The sequence below is a fragment of the Rhinatrema bivittatum genome, chromosome 14, assembly GCF_901001135.1.
Source record: "Rhinatrema bivittatum chromosome 14, aRhiBiv1.1, whole genome shotgun sequence".
In the NCBI taxonomy this organism is placed as follows: domain Eukaryota; kingdom Metazoa; phylum Chordata; class Amphibia; order Gymnophiona; family Rhinatrematidae; genus Rhinatrema; species Rhinatrema bivittatum.
In genome coordinates, this window is record NC_042628.1 from 8769223 (window position 1) to 8789701 (window position 20479).

Consider the following 20479-nt stretch of genomic DNA (forward strand, 5'->3'; position numbering starts at 1 on the left):
TTTTTCCACCAAAGAGAAGTTTAGAAAATTTCTGTGCTGCTTAATAATGAAACAGTTCCTCATACCAGGAATTGACATTCCATTTCTAGGCCTGCTGGGATCAATATTTTAGAACTGTCCTCTTTTCCGTTAGGGATCACTGCTGGTGTGCTGTTCATCCTATGAAATCCTCTGGAAATAGTGTCCATTGCACCTCTTTCTGTTGGCAGGAGGCTTTTAGCTCTATGACTTATCAGTTAGGCATTTGTACCTGTGAATAAAGTTGCACCTCTTGTTGTTATTATAATGCTGTGAGGTGATGGTACACGTCCTAGCACTTGGTAAGCCACCACATTCCCATGTTATCTTGGCTTTACTTTGCACCATTTTCTCTGCCATAGGGAAGGCAGTTATCCAAGTGATTAAGTCTGGTAACTAAGCAGTTATCTGGGGAAATCTGCCCTCCCCTCAGTGGCTTTTTTTCAGTTGTGGGGGAAGGTGGCGAGGGAGGGAAGTAAAATTTGAGTGGGGATTTCATTTTGGAGTCTCCATGTATTCTTTACCATGTGCACTCTGTGCAGCAAATATAGAGTCCTTGGGTCCTTCTGTGTCTGTGGTCCCCATCCGCCTGAATTTTCACAGGAAAGCTCAGTAGGGGATTTCTCTTTGACAGTTTAACTTACAGGTCCAAGCTGCCTGCAAGGTTTTAAAATACCCCCTGTAGTGTGATTTCATGAGTTGGGCAGTGTGTTACGTGCCAGTGGGGTTGGGTGAATAGGAATAAGTGACTGTTATAACTTTCTGGGTTTTATTTGCACCCACAGTTCTAGTGAAGGGGCTTAAAGCTTGCGGGGGGGGGGGGGGGGGAGGGGCAGAGAAGGCTTGAATTTACATTTAGTCATTGGCAGAAGAAAGTATTGCCAAAGAGGTAAAGTGAGGTGACACAACATTCTTCAGAAACATCAGAGAAAGGTCCAAAGAGGTATAATGAAATTGCAAGGTAATCAGGAGAGAGAGATAGAAATGGCAGAAATATTAAACAAGTACAAATTTTGGAGTTCACTACAGAAGACCCTGGAGAAGGGCCATCGCTAGTTAACAAGACTATGGAAAGGGGTGGAGTAGATGAAACTCCATTTCCAGAAGAGAATGTATGGGAAGAGCTAAGAAAGCAGAAAGTGGACAAAGCCATGGGGCCTGATGAGGTTCATCCCAGGATACTGAGGGAGCTCAGAGATGTGCTGGCGGGTCTGCTGTGTGACCTGTTGAATAGATCCTTGGAAACAGGAGTGGTGCTGAGCGATTGGAGAAGAGCGATGGTGGTCCCGCTTCACAAAGAGTGGGAGCGGAGAGGAGGCTGGAAACTACAGGCCACTTAGCCTCATTTCGGTGGTGGGAAAATTAATGGAGACTCTGCTGAAAGAAAGGATAGTGAACTATCTACAATCCAGTGGGTTGTTCGATCCAAAACAGCATGGAATCACCAGGGGAAGGTCTTGTCAGACGAATCTGATTGATTTGTTTTGATTGGGTGATTAGAGAATTGGATCGAGGAAGAGCGCTCAATGTGATTTACTTGGATTTTAGTAAAGGTACTGATTCAGACCCACATAGAAAACTCATGAATAAAATGAGAAGCTTGGAAGTGAACGCCAAGGTGGTGGCATGGATTACAAATTGGTTGACAGATAGAAGACAGAGTGTGATGGTAAATAGAACCTGCTCTGAAGAGAAAACGGTGTTAAGTGGAGTGCCATAGGGTTCTGTTCAATATCTTTGTGAGCGACATTGTAGAAGGTAAAGTTTGTCTATTTGTGGATGATACTAAGCTCTGCAACAGAGTGGACAAACTGGAAGGAGTAGAGAGAATGAGATGTGATTTAAGGAAGCTTGGAAGGTGGGTGAAGATATGGCAGCTGGGATTCAATGCCAAGAAGTGCAGAGTCCTGCATCTGGGGTGTGGTAATCCAAAAGAGCTGTATATGATGGGGGGTGAAGGGCTGTTATGCACGGGACAAGAGAGAGACCTTGGGGTGATAAGTCTAGTGATCTGAAGACAGCGAAGCAGTGTGACGAGGCAATAGCAAAAGCCAGAAGAATGCTGGGCTGCATTGGGAGAGGAACAACCAGTGAGAAAAAGGATGTGATAATCCCCTTGTACAGACCCTTGGTGAGGCCTCATCTGGAGTACTGTGTTCAGTTCTGGAGACCGTATCTCAAAGGAGACACAGGATGGAGGCGGTCCAGAGAAGAGCGACCAAAAATGATGGTGGGTCTCCATCAAATGACTGACGAGGAATGGTTGAAGGTCCTAAATATGTATACCCTGGAGGAGAGGGGGTGCAGGGGGATATGATTCAGACCTTCAAATACCAGAAAGGTTTGAAGGATGCACAATCATTGACAAACCTTTTCTGTTGGAAAGAAATCAATAGAACTAGGGGTCACAAAATGAAACTACAGAGAGGACGACTCAGAACTAATGTCAGGAAACATTTCTTCACAGAGAGTGTGGTGAATGCCTGGAATGCCCTTCCAGAGGAAGTGGTGAAGACAAAAACAGTAAAAGATTTCAAAAAGGCATGGAATAAACTGTGGATCCCTTAAGGCCAGAGGATGTGAATGAAGAAAAGAGTGCTTGGGGGTAACTTGCTGGTGTGGCGGGTACTACTCTTAACCAATAAGCCTTTCTGCTGTTGATGCAACTCCATCATTGCTCTCTACTTCAATGGCAAGAGGTAATGGGGAATTGGACTCAAACAGCAACCAAAAGGACCCTGACTTTGACAGTCTGGGAAACTGATAATTATAAGGTGGCTTGTATGGCCAGCAGTTGCTACCATAAGCTTGCAGGGCAGACTGGATGGACCATTTGGCCCTTTTCTGTGTCATTTCTGTTTCTGTTGTACCGTCCTGGGGTTAGGAATGTGAAGTCTTTGAAAGAAATGGAAACCTGAGGGGAAAAAATCTTTATTTTGTTCCTGTTCCCCGCTTCCACTGATGCTATTGGAGAGTTCTGTGCTTTTTAAGCACAAGGAGAAAAGTTCAGAACTGTGGCAATATCAGATTTTTAGTTGACTCCAGGCCTGGGTAAGCTCTGCAGGTAGCTGAAGGGGGCTTGGGAATGTAAAGATGAAACACTTGTGAGCATGGAGTGAAGATTAGGCTGGCCAGGTAGAGGGGACTCCATTGTATACTGATTCTCGGCATCTTGGGTCTGGATGACACAATCCTACGGAATATTGTGATCCCGGAATTTTGTAATCTGAAGAGCAAATGTAATAGTGGTTATTTCTCTGACCTGTGAGATTCTTATATCCCAGAAAAATAATTGATATCGGACAGAATTGGACACCACAACTGACTACATGAATTCTTGAATAGTTTATCACTTGCACAGAGTTTATAGTGTTACATATATCTCAGAGGCAGTTTCAAGTCAATACAGAAAATAGACAACAGGATGAATGCAGATCTGATATGAAACTCAACATGCGCTCTGAATTGCAACTGTTTGACTGATGAAATCTGAAAGTACAGAGGCAGTTCTGAAACCTTGTAAGGAGGAACACATTCTCAGGAAAGAGCAACAGCAGCAGCTAACAAGGGCATGCACACATCCAAGCTAAGACAAATCTAACCGGAAACAAGCCTAAGGACTGTGGTGTGAGAGAGCACATAGATGCAATTAATAATATCTCATTATTTTACCATTCCTGGTATGGGTAGGTAGGTAGATGCAGGAAAGGAGCCAGCTCCAGCAGACAGTTTCCCAGCTTCTGTTTCACAAACTGCTAGAAACTGTCACCCTTCTCCTCAGCCTCCTGTCCTGACAGGGTGCTTGCTCAGCACACAAGAGTTAATGTTGTACATTTTCCTGCACAGGTAGAAAGGAGAAGCCTCTTCCCTTCAGCAGCTTGTAGATCTAGTAAGGTTGGAAAAGACAGCGGATAAAAACCAAAAAGTTCCATCCACTCTGCCCAGCTCAATGCAGCGATGTTACATGAAAATTACTACCTTTGTTTTTCATTTACTTTCTCTAGCCACTAGGGATCCTCTGTTTAAACCCCACCCCCCCCCCCCCTCTTCTAGCATTTCCTGAAATTGTTCCAAAATCTACCCCTTGGAGTTTTATATCATGACTTCTAGTCCTACAGCTTCCTTTCTTTGGGAAAAGGTCCGGTTTGTATGAATTAATACATTCTATTTATTTATTTGTTTGGTTTTCTATACCGACAATCACCCAAGAGTATCACATCGGTTTACCTAATATTACCTGTTATCACACTATTTTTACATTGCGGTAACTTTACAATGACTCAAAGGTTTTGCAACATATAAAATTATTACATTGTAAAGTAAAGGCGATTAGTTGAGACTATATTAGTTGAGATTATAAAGGCGACTATTGAGAGTTCTCATTGTGGGTTATGTGCGGGGATTAGGGATCTGTTTGGTATTGGTTGTTGGGGATGACATGGGGTTAACTGGCTGGGTAGGCTTTTTGGAATAGCCATGTTTTTAGTGATTTCTTGCAGTTCTGTGATGAGGGTTCCATTCTGAGATTTATAAGAACATAAGAACATAAGAAAATGCCATACTGGGTCAGACCAAGGGTCCATCAAGCCCAGCATCCTGTTTCCAACAGTGGCCAATCCAGGCCATAAGAACCTGGCAAGTACCCAAAAACTAAGTCTATTCCATGTAACCATTGCTAATGGCAGTGGCTATTCTCTAAGTGAACTTAATAGCAGGTAATGGACTTCTCCTCCAAGAACTTATCCAATCCTTTTTTAAACACAGCTATACTAACTGCACGAACCACATTCTCTGGCAACAAATTCCAGAGTTTAATTGTGCGTTGAGTAAAAAAGAACTTTCTCCGATTAGTTTTAAATGTGCCCCATACTAACTTCATGGAGTGTCCCCTAGTCTTTCTACTATCCGAAAGAGTAAATAACCGATTCACATCTACCCGTTCTAGACCTCTCATGATTTTAAACACCTCTATCATATCCCCCCTCAGTCGTCTCTTCTCCAAGCTAAAAAGTCCTAACCTCTTTAGTCTTTCCTCATAGGGGAGTTGTTCCATTCCCCTTATCATTTCGGTAGCCCTTCTCTGTACCTTCTCCATCGCAATTATATCTTTTTTGAGATGCGGCGACCAGAATTGTACACAGTATTCAAGGTGCGGTCTCACCATGGAGCGATACAGAGGCATTATGACATTTTCCGTTTTATTCATCATTCCTTTTCTAATAATTCCCAACATTCTGTTTGCTTTTTTGACTGCCGCAGCACACTGAACCGACGATTTCAATGTGTTATCCACTATGACACCTAGATCTTTCTTGGGTTGTAGCACCTAATATGGAACCCAACATCGTGTAATTATAGCATGGGTTATTTTTCCCTATATGCATCACCTTGCACTTATCCACATTAAATTTCATCTGCCATTTGGATGCCCAATTTTCCAGTCTCACAAGGTCTTCCTGCAATTTATCACAATCTGCTTGTGATTTAACTACTCTGAACAATTTTGTGTCATCTGCAAATTTGATTCTCACTCGTCGTATTTCTTTCCAGATCATTTATAAATATATTGAACAGTAAGGGTCCCAATACAGATCCCTGAGGCACTCCACTGTCCACTCCCTTCCACTGAGAAAATTGCCCATTTAATCCTACTCTCTGTTTCCTGTCTTTTAGCCAGTTTGCAATCCACGAAAGGACATCGCCACCTATCCCATGACTTTTTACTTTTCCTAGAAGCCTCTCATGAGGAACTTTGTCAAACGCCTTCTGAAAATCCAAGTATACTATATCTACCGGTTCACCTTTATCCACATGTTTATTAACTCCTTCAAAAAAGTGAAGCAGATTTGTGAGGCAAGACTTGCCCTGGGTAAAGCCATGCTGACTTTGTTCCATTAAACCATGTCTTTCTATATGTTCTGTGATTTTAATGTTTAGAACACTTTCCACTATTTTTCCTGGCACTGAAGTCAGGCTAACCGGTCTGTAGTTTCCCGGATCGCCCCTGGAGCCCTTTTTAAATATTGGGGTTACATTTGCTATCCTCCAGTCTTCAGGTACAATGGATGATTTTAATGATAAGTTACAAATTTTTACTAATAGGTACGAATTTTCATTTTTTAGTTCCTTCAGAACTCTGGGGTGTATACCATCCGGTCCAGGTGATTTACTACTCTTCAGTTTGTCAATCAGGCCTACCACATCTTCTAGGTTCACCGTGATTTGATTCAGTCCATCTGAATCATTACCCATGAAAACCTTCTCCATTACGGGTACCTCCCCAACATCCTCTTCAGTAAACACCGAAGCAAAGAAATCATTTAATCTTTCCGCGATGGCCTTATCTTCTCTAAGTGCCCCTTTAACCCCTCGATCATCTAACGGACCAACTGACTCCCTCACAGGCTTTCTGCTTCGGATATATTTAAAAAAGTTTTTACTGTGAGTTTTTGCCTCTACAGCCAACTTCTTTTCAAATTCTCTCTTAGCCTGTCTTATCAATGTCTTACATTTAACTTGCCAATGTTTATGCTTTATCCTATTTTCTTCTGTTGGATCCTTCTTCCAATTTTTGAATGAAGATCTTTTGGCTAAAATAGCTTCTTTCACCTCCCCTTTTAACCATGCCGGTAATCGTTTTGCCTTCTTTCCACCTTTCTTAATGTGTGGAATACATCTGGACTGTGCTTCTAGAATGGTATTTTTTAACAATGGCCACGCCTCTTGGACATTTTTTACTTTTGTAGCTGCTCCTTTCAGTTTTTTTCTAACAATTTTTCTCATTTTATCAAAGTTTCCCTTTTGAAAGTTTAGCATGAGAGCCTTGGATTTGCACACTGCTCCTTTTCCAGTCATTAAATCAAATTTGATCATATTATGATCACTATTGCCAAGCGGCCCCACCACCGTTACCTCTCTCACCAAGTCGTGTGCTCCACTGAGAATTAGATCTAAAATTGCTCCCTCTCGCGTCTGTTCCTGAACCAATTGCTCCATAAAGCTATCATTTATTCCATCCAGGAACGTTATCTCTCTAGCGTGACCCAATGATACATTTACCCAGTCTATATTGGGGTAATTGAAGTCTCCCATTATTACTGCACTACCAATTTGGTTAGCTTCCCTAATTTCTCTTAGCATTTCACTGTCCATCTCACCATCTTGACCAGGTGGACGGTAGTATACCCCTATCACTGTAGTCTTCCCTGATACACAAGGGATTTCTACCCATAAAGATTCAATTTTGCTGGTAGTTTGTTCCATAGTGTGGGGCCTGCTATTGAAATTACTCAATCTCGCGTTGAGACGAGGTGGGCCTGTTTGCTGGATGGGATGGAAAGTAATCCTGTACTATATTTAAAAATCTGTAATATATCCCCACCTCTCACCCTCTGCCCGTCTCTCTGCTCCTCTAGGGCAGTGTTTCCCAGCTGGAGTGCCGTGGCTGCAGGATGTCCTCCCACCAGCAGGGGGCTTCAGAGAGCAGCGCTTAGCAGCAGCTGCTCCTGCTTTTCCCCTCTGCTTGCTGTGTGCACAGGGGCTCTGTAGGCTTGTGAGACCTGCTGGCCTGTGCAGTTCAGATTGTAGAGGGAAGAAGCAGCACTGGGGGGTAAGCCTGCTTCCAGACTTCTGCCTTTCAAGGATTGGGAATGGGGTGAGGAAAGGGACTACTGAATATGCCACCAGGTGTGGGGAGAGAAGGGAAGTTGATGATGCTTCAAAGAGGTGAGGTAATGGGAGGAGGAAGACAATGATGTCAGGAAGTGAGGGAGAGGGCAGGTGATTCTAGGGGGGTGGAGGGAAAGAGAAAAGTGATTGGTATGGGGAGGGTGGAGAGAGAGGGAAGTTAATGATGCCGGGGAGGGGGTGGAGGCAAAGAGAAGGAGATGATACCAGGTGGAGGAAAGTAGAAGGTTAGTATGTTGGAGTGAAGGGATAGGGAAGGTCATGATGTGAGTGGGTGGAGGGGAAGAGGTGTTGGAAGGTGGTGAGGGAGAGGGAAAGTGATGCCAGGGACATCATGATAGCAGAAACATGACATAGTGGCACTATAAGCCTTAAGAACATAAAGTAGTTGCCATACTGGGTCAGACCAAGGGCCCATCAAGCCCAGCATCCTGTTTCCAACGGTGGCCAATCCAGGTTACAAGTACCTAGCAAGTACCCAAACATTAAGTAGATCCCCTGCTACTAACGAAGTCACAGCAGCAAATCTTTCCTGCACCTTGGGGGTAGCCTAGTGGGTAACGTGCATCACGTGGTGGCTACGACCCTAACAGAAGTGGTAGGGCTGCATTTGAGGTAACCTGTATGAGAGGACCATCGTTAAAACCCCAAATGCAAAGAGCATTGGGAGACTGATTGTCCAAAACAATGTCTTTGCTAGGTCTGATAGCTGTGTGGATTATTAGAAAACGTGGTCATAAGATGTGGTAGGGTATTTGAGTACTTACTGGAAGAAATCTTGTTCTTGTAAGAATCAAAGAGAGTGGTGGCCTACTAGTAGGCGTGGTGGAGGTCAGTATTTTAACAAATTCTGGGCACTTTTGGGATGGATATGGAGGGCAGTTGGGAAAAGGATTGAAAGGTCGGGTAATTATAAAAAAAAAAAAAAAAGGGGAGGGGGGGACTGGAGATGGCGTTGATATTTATGTTTCCCAGAGCTTGGAAAGCCTTTTCTTCTTAGCTCTATAATACACCTGTTTGAGCTAGAATTTCAGACCAAGCAGATGCATTCAAGTAACCGGCCAACACTGAAAAGGGAAGGGGAACCTCATCTAGAAGGGAGAATGCAGATAAGTGTTTGAATCTTTACTTTCCAGACATAGTCACTGCTGAAGTGACTCTTAGAACGATCAGTCGAGTTCCACCAGCAAAACTGGCCTTCTTTAAATAAGCAAAGTCAATGACTGAGGCCCTTATGTACAGATGGGCAGAGATGACCCTTGTCTCTTCTGGAACGGGTTTTGTACTTAGAAATGTTAGTGTGCCAGCTTTTACACTGGTAAAGAAAACCAATTAGAATACCTAAATTGTGAATCCTGCGGTCTGTGGAAGATAAGAGCTTGGGGATTGAAGTGCAGATACATCCACCTTATCTGCAGTGGAGTAGATAAATAACATCAAATCTTTTTGGGGAAACAGGTTGGGCTTAGTTAGTTTTGTTGCAGTTTTACTGGGGTTTTTTTGTGGTTACTTTTAACTTCAAACTTGATTTTTGTTGCTAGGTGAAAAGGCAGCAGATGCGCTGTTTTCTTTTTCACATTGTACCTCAGTCCCTTGTCTATATTTTCTAAAAACACGACATCTGCTCAGAAACTGTTAGGACCAGTTCTTAGTGTTGCAGCTCCAGTTACTGGTTCCATTTGGACTGTTGTGCCGATAATTTATACAATCCTCAGGTTCATGATGGGATGAAGTTGAAAGGATTAATGTTAAATGATTCAGCTACGGTTTTGGACCAGTAGTTGATTCGTCGTGTTTAGACTTTGGGACTCTCTGAATAAAGGTTTGGAAAATTGATCACAGGTAGTGATTGTACAGTGAAGGGAAAACCAAACGTAAACTGTGATATATCATCAGCAAAGGTATAGGTCCCTGGTGAGACCTCACTTCAAAAGGATATAACCTGGATGGAGTCAGTCCAGAGGGTGGCTACTAAAATGGTCGGTGGTCTTCGTTCTGAAGCATAAGGAGATAGACTTAAAGATCTAAACATGTATATCTAGAGGAAAGAAGAGAGAGGGGAGATCTGATAGAGGCATTCATATATCTCCAAGGTTTCCATGCCCAGGAGATGAGCCCTTTTCAATGAAAGAGGGTCTAGAATGAAAGGTCATGAGATGAGGGTGAAAGGAGTCATCTTAGGAAATATTTCTTTACAGAGAGGGTGAATGATGCATGGAACAGTCTCCCTGTGGAGGTGATGGAGACAAAAACAGTATCTGAATTCAGGAAAGCACAGGATAAATACAGGGAATTTGAGGGAATAATGGCAGCTGTAAGGCTAAGTAAATTGGACGGATGGGCCATATGGTCTTTTTCTACTGCCGTGTTTCTCTGTTTGTAACCTGGGGAGCAGAACCAGTGACCTTCCATATGGCAGCATGCCGCACTGCCACTAAGGTACAGAGCTGACTCATCTCTCGTCATAGTCTAATAAAAGGAAGCCTTGGAGGAAGGAAAAATCTAAAGTAATCAAAGGACTGTATCCAAAGCTATAGTATGTGGAGAAGAATAAAAACCAAAATAGTAGGTGAGCCATAAACAGAATACAAAACTAAATGTAAATGCATTTATCTTGCTTTTGTTTTGTTTTACAGCTGGTTTCGAAGATATGTCTGCGTTAATGTTCGGGTATCACTAGCACACATCTGCATGCATACATATGAACATGGCAGAGGGAGGTGGCGACGATGAGGTGATTCATTTTAACAGTTTCCAAGGCCACCGAGGGAAAGGTAAATTGTTCTCCTTCACTTAGTTTGCATTAGAATGTTGAAATTCTTGAATGGTAACTCACATAACGCCACAGCTCCACCCCTAATACCCACGCTGGGTAACCCTATGGCCACTTGGAGGGTCCTGCCAAGCACTGCACAAGCCCGCCTGCACCTGTGCACGTGCTTGTGCTTCTACACCAGCAACCTCCCACCCACCAGCTGGGTTTCTGCTTGCCTCTGGGCAAGTTCTCTGCCAGCAAGCTATCCCCTGGTGGTTTCTAGGGACACTGAGACCCCTCACAAGCAAGGATAACACAATTTCTAGAAATACACCCACATACCAATTATACACAACACCAGGATCAATAGTCTGTCCAAGAGAGACAGAGCTAACAAACTAATACGTTTATTAAGAAAAACGGAATAAAGTTTTAAATTGCAAACAGAAACAGGTAACACAACAAAGATTAAACAATAGAAACTAGCCAAGCACTCTTCACTATCTTACTAGTGCCGGGGATGCAAGGAAAAGGGGTCCACAGGAGCTGAGCAAGGTCTGAGTGCAAAGGTCTGATCCCTCTGCACCCCCAGCTAAGACTGGAGAGCTCCAGAGCCCTCGGGGCAAGTTCGTCTCCAGGGCCAATCATGGCGCACAGTTTTAACAGTGAGCTTTCTGACCAATGGCACTGCAGGGTGTTTCAGAGTCACGTGCACTCGGGGTTGCTGGGATGTGTAGGCTGACTCAAGGCAGCATCCAAAGCCTCTGCTCGAACTATAGGCAGAGGTCAAACACCACCTACAGCCAGCACACAGGAAATGAGCTCTTTGGAGAAAAGCATCACAAGGCAGAAAAATAACTACGAAGTACGCAAAACCCCTGTTTCGCCACAATGACTTCATAATAGCAGTGTAGAAATCTGTCGAGTCTTGTCCCTGAAAATATTCCTGACAAAGCCGAACCTGGAAGACTGTTGCCCCCTCCCCCTCCTCGGTGAGCACGGGAGATCGGAAGGCTGCCAAAATGGCCTCCGTTCCCACGCTGAGGGGGGAGGGATCCCGCGCGGTCTGCCGCACCGGAGAGAGGCTCCCGGCATTTTACAGATCTCTTCCCTAGTGCGTTCCAACTCTGCCATGGTAGTGGTATATTTTGCATTTAGGAATTTGTATGCAAAATATACTATCCATGGAGCAATTTAATATAATGGTAGCTATGGTTGTGCCACATTTGGTGCTATAAATTGGTAGTGGACCACTTATCTGAATAATTATTTGGAGTTTTGTCCAGATTTCTCTAAGTATATTTGCTTTGCCTAGTTTTGTGCTCCTCTAAAGCTAGAGACTAGTACAGCTTTCCTCCCAGGGGGACCGGAACAATGATGACTTACCTTTCCTCTCGTCTCTCCTTACTTTGCAACCATTCCTAACTGTGACTGCTGCTGAGAGAGACCTCCGACCGAATTAACTGCATGTATTCAAATGGCTGTTGCTATGAACTGTGCTATTGCTTAAGGCCTGAGTAGCATAAGTATAGGATAAGTTCTTGGAGGAGAAGTCCATTAACTGCTATTAATCAAGTTTATACTTAGGGGAATAGCCACTGCTATTAATGCATCAGTAGCATGGGATCTTCTTGGAGTTTGGGTAATTGCCAGGTTCTTGTGGACTGGTTTGGCCTCTGTTGGAAACAGGATGCTGGGCTTGATGGACCCTTGGTCTGACCCAGCATGGCAATTTCTTATGTTCTTAATGAGCTGTTAATTGCACAGCTACAAGTCCTTTGTATATGAAACCTGTAGATAAGGAACTGGGGAAACGTTTGGGGAAAGGGGAGACTTTTCCAAAAGGACGGGCTCCACCTTAACCAGAAAAGGAGAGAGAGCAGCTTTTAAACTAGAAAAAGGGGGAAAGCCAACAGTCACTCAGCAGTGCATGGTTCGGAGAAATGTATCCTTGAAGGATACTAATGAAACAGGAGAGTTAGGGCATCCCAACAGAGAGGTTCCATCAAAAGCAAACATAGTTCATATGCCTATATGTAAAAAATCACCAAAGCTTAATGATTCCAAATTATCCCAAACAACTGAAAAGCAGGTTGTTAAAACAAGCAAAAACCACACTTTGAAATATCTGTATGCCAGTGCCAGAAGTCTAAGAAGTAAGATGGGAGAGTTAGAGTGTATAGCAGCAAATGATGAAATTGACATAATTGGCATCACAGAGACTTGGTGGAAGGAGGATAACCAATGGAACAGTGCTATATCAGGGTACAAATTATATCGCAATGATAGGGAGGATCAACTTGGTGGGGGTGTGGCACTTTATGTCCGGGAGGGTATAGAGTCCAACAGGATAAAGATCATACAAAAGAGTAAATGCTCAGTAGAATCTATATGGGTAGAAATCCCATGTGTGTTGGGTAAGAGTATAGTGATAGGAGTATACTACCGTCCACCTGGACAAAATGGTCAGACAGATGATGAAATGCTAAGAGAAATCAGGGAAGCAAACCAATTTGGCAGTGCAATAATAATGGGAGATTTCAATTACCCCAATATTGACTGGGTAAATGTAACATCAGGACTTGCTAGAGACATAAAGTTCCTGGATGTAATAAATGATTGCTTCATGGAGCAATTGGTTCAGGAACCAACAAGAGAGGGAGCTATTTTAGATTTAATTCTTAGTGGAACGCAAGATTTGGTGAAAGAAGTAACGGTGGTGGGGCCACTTGGCAACAGTGATCATAACATGATCAAATTTAAACTAATAACTGGAAGGGGGACAATAAGTAAATCTGCAGCTCTAACACTAAATTTTAAAAAGGGAAACTTTGATAAAATGAGGAAAATAGAAAAAAACTGAAAGGTGCAGCTGCAAAGGTTAAGTGTTCAACAGGCATGGACATTGTTTAAAAATACAATCCTAGAGGCGCAGTCCATATGTATTCCGCGCATTAAGAAAGGTGGAAGGAAGGCAAAACGATTACCGTCATGGTTAAAAGGTGAGGTGAAAGAGGCTATTTTAGCCAAAAAAACATCCTTCAAAAATTGGAAGAAAGATCCATCTGAAGAAAATAGGATAAAACATAAGCATTGTCAAGGTAAGTGTAAAACATTGATAAGACAGGCGAAGAGAGAATTTGAAATGAAGTTGCCCATAGAGACAAAAACTCATAATAAAAACTTTTTCAAATATATCCAAAGCAAACCTGTGAGGGAGTCGGTTGGACCATTAGATGACAGACGGGGTTAAAGGGGCTCTTAGGGAAGATAAGGCCATTACAGAAAGACTAAATGAATTCTTTGCCTCCGTGTTTACTAATGAGGATGTTGGGGAGATACCAGTTCCAGAGATGGTTTTTAGGGGTGATGACTCAGACGAACTGAACAAAATCACTGTGAACCTGGAAGATGTAGTAGGCCAGATTGACAAACTAAAGAGTAGCAAATCACCTGGACCGGATGGTATGCATCCTAGGGTTCTGAAGGAACTCATAAATGAAATTTCTGAACTATTAGTTAAAATTTGTAACCTATCATTAAAATCATCCATTGTACCTGAAGACTGGAGGGTGGCCAATGTAACCCCAATATTTAAAAAAGGCACCAGGGGTGATCTGGGTAAGTATAGACCAGTGAGCCTGACTTCAGTGCCGGGAAAAATAGTGGAAACTATTCTCAAGATCAAAATCGTAGAGCATATAGAAAGACATGATTTAATGGGACACAGTCAACATGGATTTACCCAAGAGAAGTCTTGCCTAACAAATCTGCTTCATTTTTTTGAAGGGGTTAATAAACATGTGGATAAAGGTGAACCGGTAGATGGTAGTGTATTTGGATTTTCAGAAGGCGTTTGACAAAGTCCCTCATGAGAGGCTTCTACGAAAACTAAAAAGTCATGGGATAGGAGGCGATGTCCTTTTGTGGATTACAAACTGGTTAAAAGACAGGAAACAGAGAGTAGGATTAAATGGTCAATTTTCTCAGTGGAAAAGGATAAACAGTGGAGTGCCTCAGGGATCTGTACTTGGACCGGTGCTTTTCAATATATATATAAATGATCTGGAAAGGAATACAACGAGTGAGGTTATCAAATTTGCGGATGATACAAAATTATTCAGAGTAGTTAAATCATAAGCAGACTGTGATACATTACAGGAGGACCTTGCAAGACTGGAAGATTGGGTATCCAAATGGCAGATGAAATTTAATGTGGACAAGTGCAAGGTGTTGCTTATAGGGAAAAATAACCCTTGCTGTAGTTACATGATGTTAGGTTCCATATTAGGAGCTACCACCCAGGAAAAAGATTTAGGCATCATAGTGGATAATACTTTAAAATCGTCGGCTCAGTGTGCTGCAGCAGTCAAAAAAGCAAACAGAATGTTAGGAATTATTAGGAAGGGAATGGTTAATAAAACGGAAAATGTCATAATGCCTCTATCGCTCCATGGTGAGACCACACCTTGAATACTGTGTACAATTCTGGTCGCCGCATCTCAAAAAAGATATAGTTGCGATGGAGAAGGTACAGAGAAGGGCAACCAAAATGATAAAGGGGATGGAATAGCTCCCCTATGAGGAAAGGCTGAAGAGGTTAGGACTGTTCAGCTTGGAGAAGAGACGGCTGAGGGGGGGATATGATAGAGGTCTTTAAGATCATGAGAGGTCTTGAACGAGTAGATGTGACTCGGTTATTTACACTTTCAAATAATAGAAGGACTAGGGGGCATTCCATGAAGTTAGCATGGGGCATATTTAAGACTAATCGGAGAAAATTCTTTTTCACTCAACGCACAATAAAGCTCTGGAATTTGTTGCCAGAGGAGGTGGTTAGTGCAGTTAGTGTAGCTGGGTTCAAAAAGGTTTGGATAAGTTCTTGGAGGAGAAGTCCATTAATGGCTATTAATCAAGTTGACTTAGATAATAACCACTGCTATTAATTGCATCAGTAGCATGGGATCTTCTTAGTGTTTGGGTAATTGCCAGGTTCTTGTGGCCTGGATTGGCCTCTGTTGGAAACAGGATGCTGGGCTTGATGGACCCTTGGTCTGACCCAGCATGGCAATTTCTTATGTTCTTATAAGTGTTGTGTCTTCCCACAGACTGGGCAAATCACAGGGACGATGGACTTATCATCATATCAGACGATTCGGATGAAGATCTCCCTTTGCCATGCAAGCCAGTGCAGAAGCCTGATGACGATGAGGATGATGTTGTAATTTTGGAGGTGAATTTTAAGCGTGTAAACTGTCCAGTTTCTTGCATAAGTGTGTGTTAAAGGCAACGACCTAATTTGGATGTTACATTCTATATATGTATTTAATCTGAATTTTATTGTTCTTAGCCAGGCAAGGTTTAATTTTTGGATTTATTTTATTTATGTATTTTTTTTTAATTGATTGCCTTCAGGTACTGTAGATATCTCCCTATCCCCAGCGGGCTTACGATCTAAGGGTCTGGTTTACAAGGCTTAGTAACTCAGGCTCTAAGGTGGTACTTGAGGCAATGAAGGGTGAAGCGATTTTCCCAGGGTCACAAGGAGCGTCAGTGGGATTTGAATCCTGGATTCCCTAGTTCACAGCCCACTGCTCGAACTACTAGGCTGCTTCTCCACTCCAGTAGCCTAGTGGTTTGAGCAGCAGTAGATTCTTTTTTTTGCAAACATTAAAATATATTTGCAAATCAAACATAGCCTTAAAAGGTCTTGAAAGGAATTTATTTATTTATTTATGTTTTTTATATACCCATCTCCTTACATTATATGCAAATCAAATCGGTTTACAGAGAACAGTTGAAAAACTTGCTTGGGGACAATTACATATAACGAAGAACTTTTTAAATAACAGTTAAATATAAGAAAAATATATATGACAAAAAACAATGTCTTAAATGTCTAAAAGTCTTAATGTTTTAAAAGGAATTGGTAAATCCATGGTGTGCCCTAGTCAGTATTGCAGATTGAGATTTAAAACTGAATGTTTCAGATGAGCCATTGTACTTAAAATATATACTGAGGCCAGATATTTGCAGGCATTTGTAACTTGAGAGAATTTGTAATAAAATGTTTTAAAAATGTATCTACCTTTTCCTGAATCATCTTCTCATCCGGGCTTCTTCGTGAAATATGCCCTAAAATTCTGCTGTACACTAGTCTGTTGCCTCAAAAAGGAGGCAGAGAACTGCCTTTGCCATATAAATGTTTTATGTTTTAAATGCAGACCACTACAGTAGTAGCATTTGCTAATATCACTATTTAAACTACAGCTAGAATAAATAGCATAGAATTTACACATAAGACAACTGTTCATGCTTGTTTGAAGCTACTGCAATTTTTCCTTTGGATAATCAGAGATACAGACTTCTCTTTCTGAGAACTTTTACCCTTGTATGCCTCTTATCTTGTCTGGGTTTTTTTTTTTTGTTTGTTTTTTTTAGGTACACAGACTGCAACAGCCTTTCCGTCCCAACGTTATTAGGCCTCCAGCTCAGTGGCATGGTATTGGGAGGATGGGAGAGAGGCAGGAAGCCGCGGTGAAATCTCGTCAGCAAGATAAAAATCCACCAGTGTGCCAGACAAATTTGCAGAGCCTCTTTGCACAGGGTGACGCAGCGCCAAACGGGGATCAGGACCTTCCGCAGCCTGGCCCGTCAAAGCACGACAGACACAGGAATAATGCAGAGCAAACTGCTGAGGCCGAGTTGAGCGGTCTCCCTCCTTTGAATGAAAACCACAGGCCAAAAGCAGAAAGGGAGGTGATTTACTTAAAAGAATTGAATAATCGACATAAAAAACCTGAAGATCCAGAAGCAAAGAATCGGCAAATTAAAGAAGCAGACCCAGAGCTTCCATTAGAACGTGTGGGGAGTCGAGCAGCACCAGCAGATGAGAATAACTGGTTGGGTCATCCTTTTTTCCAGCCTGTGGTCAATAGGCCAGATGGGTTGAATGCCCTCGCTCCTAAGGACAGGCAGCCTGAAGCAGACCCTGGTGCAATCAGAGGAGTGCACCAGCCTGAAGAGATCCCTGGACCGGCCTTTCCGAGGGCAGAACTTCTCCAAGATGGGATTCCAGGCCCTGCTTCACCACAGCTGGCCCACCCTCCAGAAGAACTGGGGGAAGAGCAGGCAGGACTGTTAGACAACGAACAACCAGGGCCAGCCTTCCCCGAGCAAGGACCTATGGAAGAGAACTATTTAAATGTTCCCCGGGAAGGAACCAGTGCGCAGGACAGGGAGCGCATTTCATTGCTTGTCAAAGAAACGGTAATCTTGCTGTCACTGACCTCAGTAGCCTAATTGCATTCGGTTACCACCCCCTTCCATCACACATACCTGTCTGAATATGAGCCATGATTTCCATGTAACAAAATGGCTGACTCGCTGGCTTTTTAGCACTTTTCAGCTCCTGTAGAAAAGAGCTTGTGGCTGGCTCAATCGGGCATGGTAATGGCCACAAAAATTGATCAATTGGGTCTGTTCTTGGAGAGGGGAAGGTAAAGCAGTCTGGTGCCTACCCTGTTGAAAATTACCTTGATCCAACAAGGTGATGTCTCTCTCAGCAGGGTCAAAGTATATGAATAAGCATGGTTTTCCCATTCTTCAGTGTTCTTTAAAAGCAGCACATTTTATTAGTAACAGTCAGGGCCTCTGGGTTACCTCTAAGATGCTCAGGAGACTGCTGACACTTTTCTCCTCCTGCAGTTTAAACTACATGGGGGTCTCAGTCTGCAGGAGCTGCCAACCCTACGAAGTTTAAAGCACTGGACAGCTGGTGTCCGCAGTCTGTGCTACCATAGAAGGAACATTGATTTCGTCAGTGAGTAGTGGTTATCGTGAAGCTGCACGCACCTGCAGTTTACCCAGTGTGGTCAGTTTCATATCGGCCCACTCAAATCCTCACATCTATTTTTTTTTTTTTTTTTTAGTTCTAGTATTTTAGCTATTCTGAATCCTGAGCTGAGCTTGTGTGGAATGAAACTACTTACTCCAAATCAGTTACAAAGCTGTAGCCAATCTTATAATTTTGATCCTAGGGTCTGTGTGTTTTCTTCCTGGTGGCTGTGTCTTTCCTTTTGCTAGAGCACAGTGTCGGCTGCTGGAATGGCCTGTGAATATGGAAAAGTACATATTTATAAGGTTTCCTGCGGGATAGGCAGCACATCTCAACATTGCTAAACACGTGTTACCCCTTAGAAATAACCATAATGACAAACAAAAGCTTTGCTTTGGTTAGGACTTGATTTTAGTGATGGGAATTTTGAAAATGAGCTTCTTTTAATTTGAGGTAAAACAGTGGCACAAGGGCGACATCCTAACTAACCACTGAAAGACTGAAAATCGTTAGGTATTTATTTATTGAAAGAAACCTAAATGCAACCTGGCTAAAGGAACCCCAGGGTTGTATTTGGCGGGGTTTGTCATAATATTTTTCCCTGTGTGCTTGCTCGTCCCCGACAGATTGAGTACACTCTGGCAAAAGTCTCTTAATTTAAGGAATCATTCTGGGGGCTTCACAACTGAACAAAGAAAATCTTTTATCATACCATGGATGATTCTCTCCTAAATAAGATGACGGACTGATCTTTTTCCATATTTCTTTTTTTTTTTTTTTTTTTATAAAATCCCATGTAATCTATGGCACGAATTTCATTTTGTGTCATTTCAGCGGGAAGCAGGTTGTTTTGACTTTTTTTTTTTTCATGCTGGCTTTTTTTTCTGATTTAGTGCATGGTAAATGCAAAAAAAAAAATGAATGTGCTGTTTACAAATAGCAGGCACTAAGAGCTACAATGAAACTGTATTGTTTTAATGTTGTTGCTGTTTCTTTCTGCTCTGAATCTTTCCCCAGGTGCACAGTTCGTATGAACACTGGCAAGCAGAAGGTTAACTGGAAAAGTCCCCTCCCCCTTCCACCCATACACACCAAAATTACACACACGTTGTGGAGTAACACACACCTCTTAGCAGCATTCAGGCAGGACAATTTTCAGGGCAATGATTTGTACATGCAAAACACTTTATACTCAAGTAAACGGCTTTGAAAAATGCCCTGAAACTACAGGTTTTTGTTTAAAGTGGGACTGAGTGCCTTGTGCGTGTGAGAGGGAATGAGTCTGTAAAAGAAAGGAAACACGAGCTTCGATTAGGTTAAGAGAAACAGTGTTTGGTTTTTAGAGGAGGATTTAGCTGTTGGGGTAGGCCACAGAAAGCGGGAAAAGTGATCCTGGCCCTGTAGAAGTAGATTTTACGTAGGGAAAGTTAGCCAGCGTTTAAATTAAAGGAAGGTTATTAGCATTTTTATAGGGAAGCAGCAAACTTTGTTCTTGTTCAGCTAGTGAGATAACTACAAGTTTAGTGTTAAAGGTGAGATTTAAAAAAAAAAAAAATAAAAAAAAAAAGGAATTTCACAGGCAAGGAAGGAATCCAGAATAAGAAGGAAAGTCATGAAAAACAGTCTCTTCTGCCTGGATAATAGTACCGATAGGGTTTTGAAAATCCACTCATTTGACTGTCAGCTTGTCAGGGGCATTTTTTGGCTGGTGGCCTGGGAGCAGGAGAAGATAGTAGAAGCGCCCTTGGCCGTTGTAGGAGAGCAAGTAGCAGCAAAAGCCTCTTTGGCTCCAATTGGTGCCCAGGTGGTGGCACGCAACGGCTCCATGAGGTGGGGAGAGGGAGATTAATAGGATTTGGGGCCTAAGAGAAGAAGGCTAGAGTGAGGAGGGATGGGCGAGAGAGAGATGGATGCAAGAGGGAGCTGAAGAGGAGAGTGAGGTGGGGACTTCTGGGAATAGGGGTGTGGAATGGAGGATAAGTGAGAGCCGCTCAGAGGTGGGATAGCGGGTGCGCACTCATTATGTAATCCTGTTGCCCTCTCTTCTTTCCCCCAACCACCAACAAAACCAGTTATTTTGCAGTGGGGTAGAAGGCGGGAGTACATGACGAGTTCATTTTGTCCTGATTAGTAAACTCTTGGAGTATGGGAAGTTTTCTTGACCTTTGAGGTATCCCCTTTAT

General features: G+C 42.7%; 1 protein-coding gene across 4 annotated transcripts in view; it reads left to right on the forward strand.

Moving 5' to 3' along the window:
* The window catches only part of RNF216 (ring finger protein 216), a 118225-nt gene that overhangs the window by 9827 nt on the left and 87919 nt on the right, over window positions 1–20479 (forward strand). For 2 of the 4 annotated variants that reach the window (XM_029577586.1, XM_029577585.1), the window contains exons 2-4: window positions 10341–10478; window positions 15568–15692; window positions 16901–17728. In XM_029577586.1, coding sequence (XP_029433446.1) covers window positions 10406–10478; window positions 15568–15692; window positions 16901–17728 — 1026 coding nt within the window. In that variant the 5' untranslated portion in view covers window positions 10341–10405. Of the gene's footprint in view, window positions 1–9670; window positions 9684–10340; window positions 10479–15567; window positions 15693–16900; window positions 17729–20479 lie in introns of those variants that run through there. The other 2 variants (XM_029577587.1, XM_029577588.1) reach the window with 2 other exon arrangements.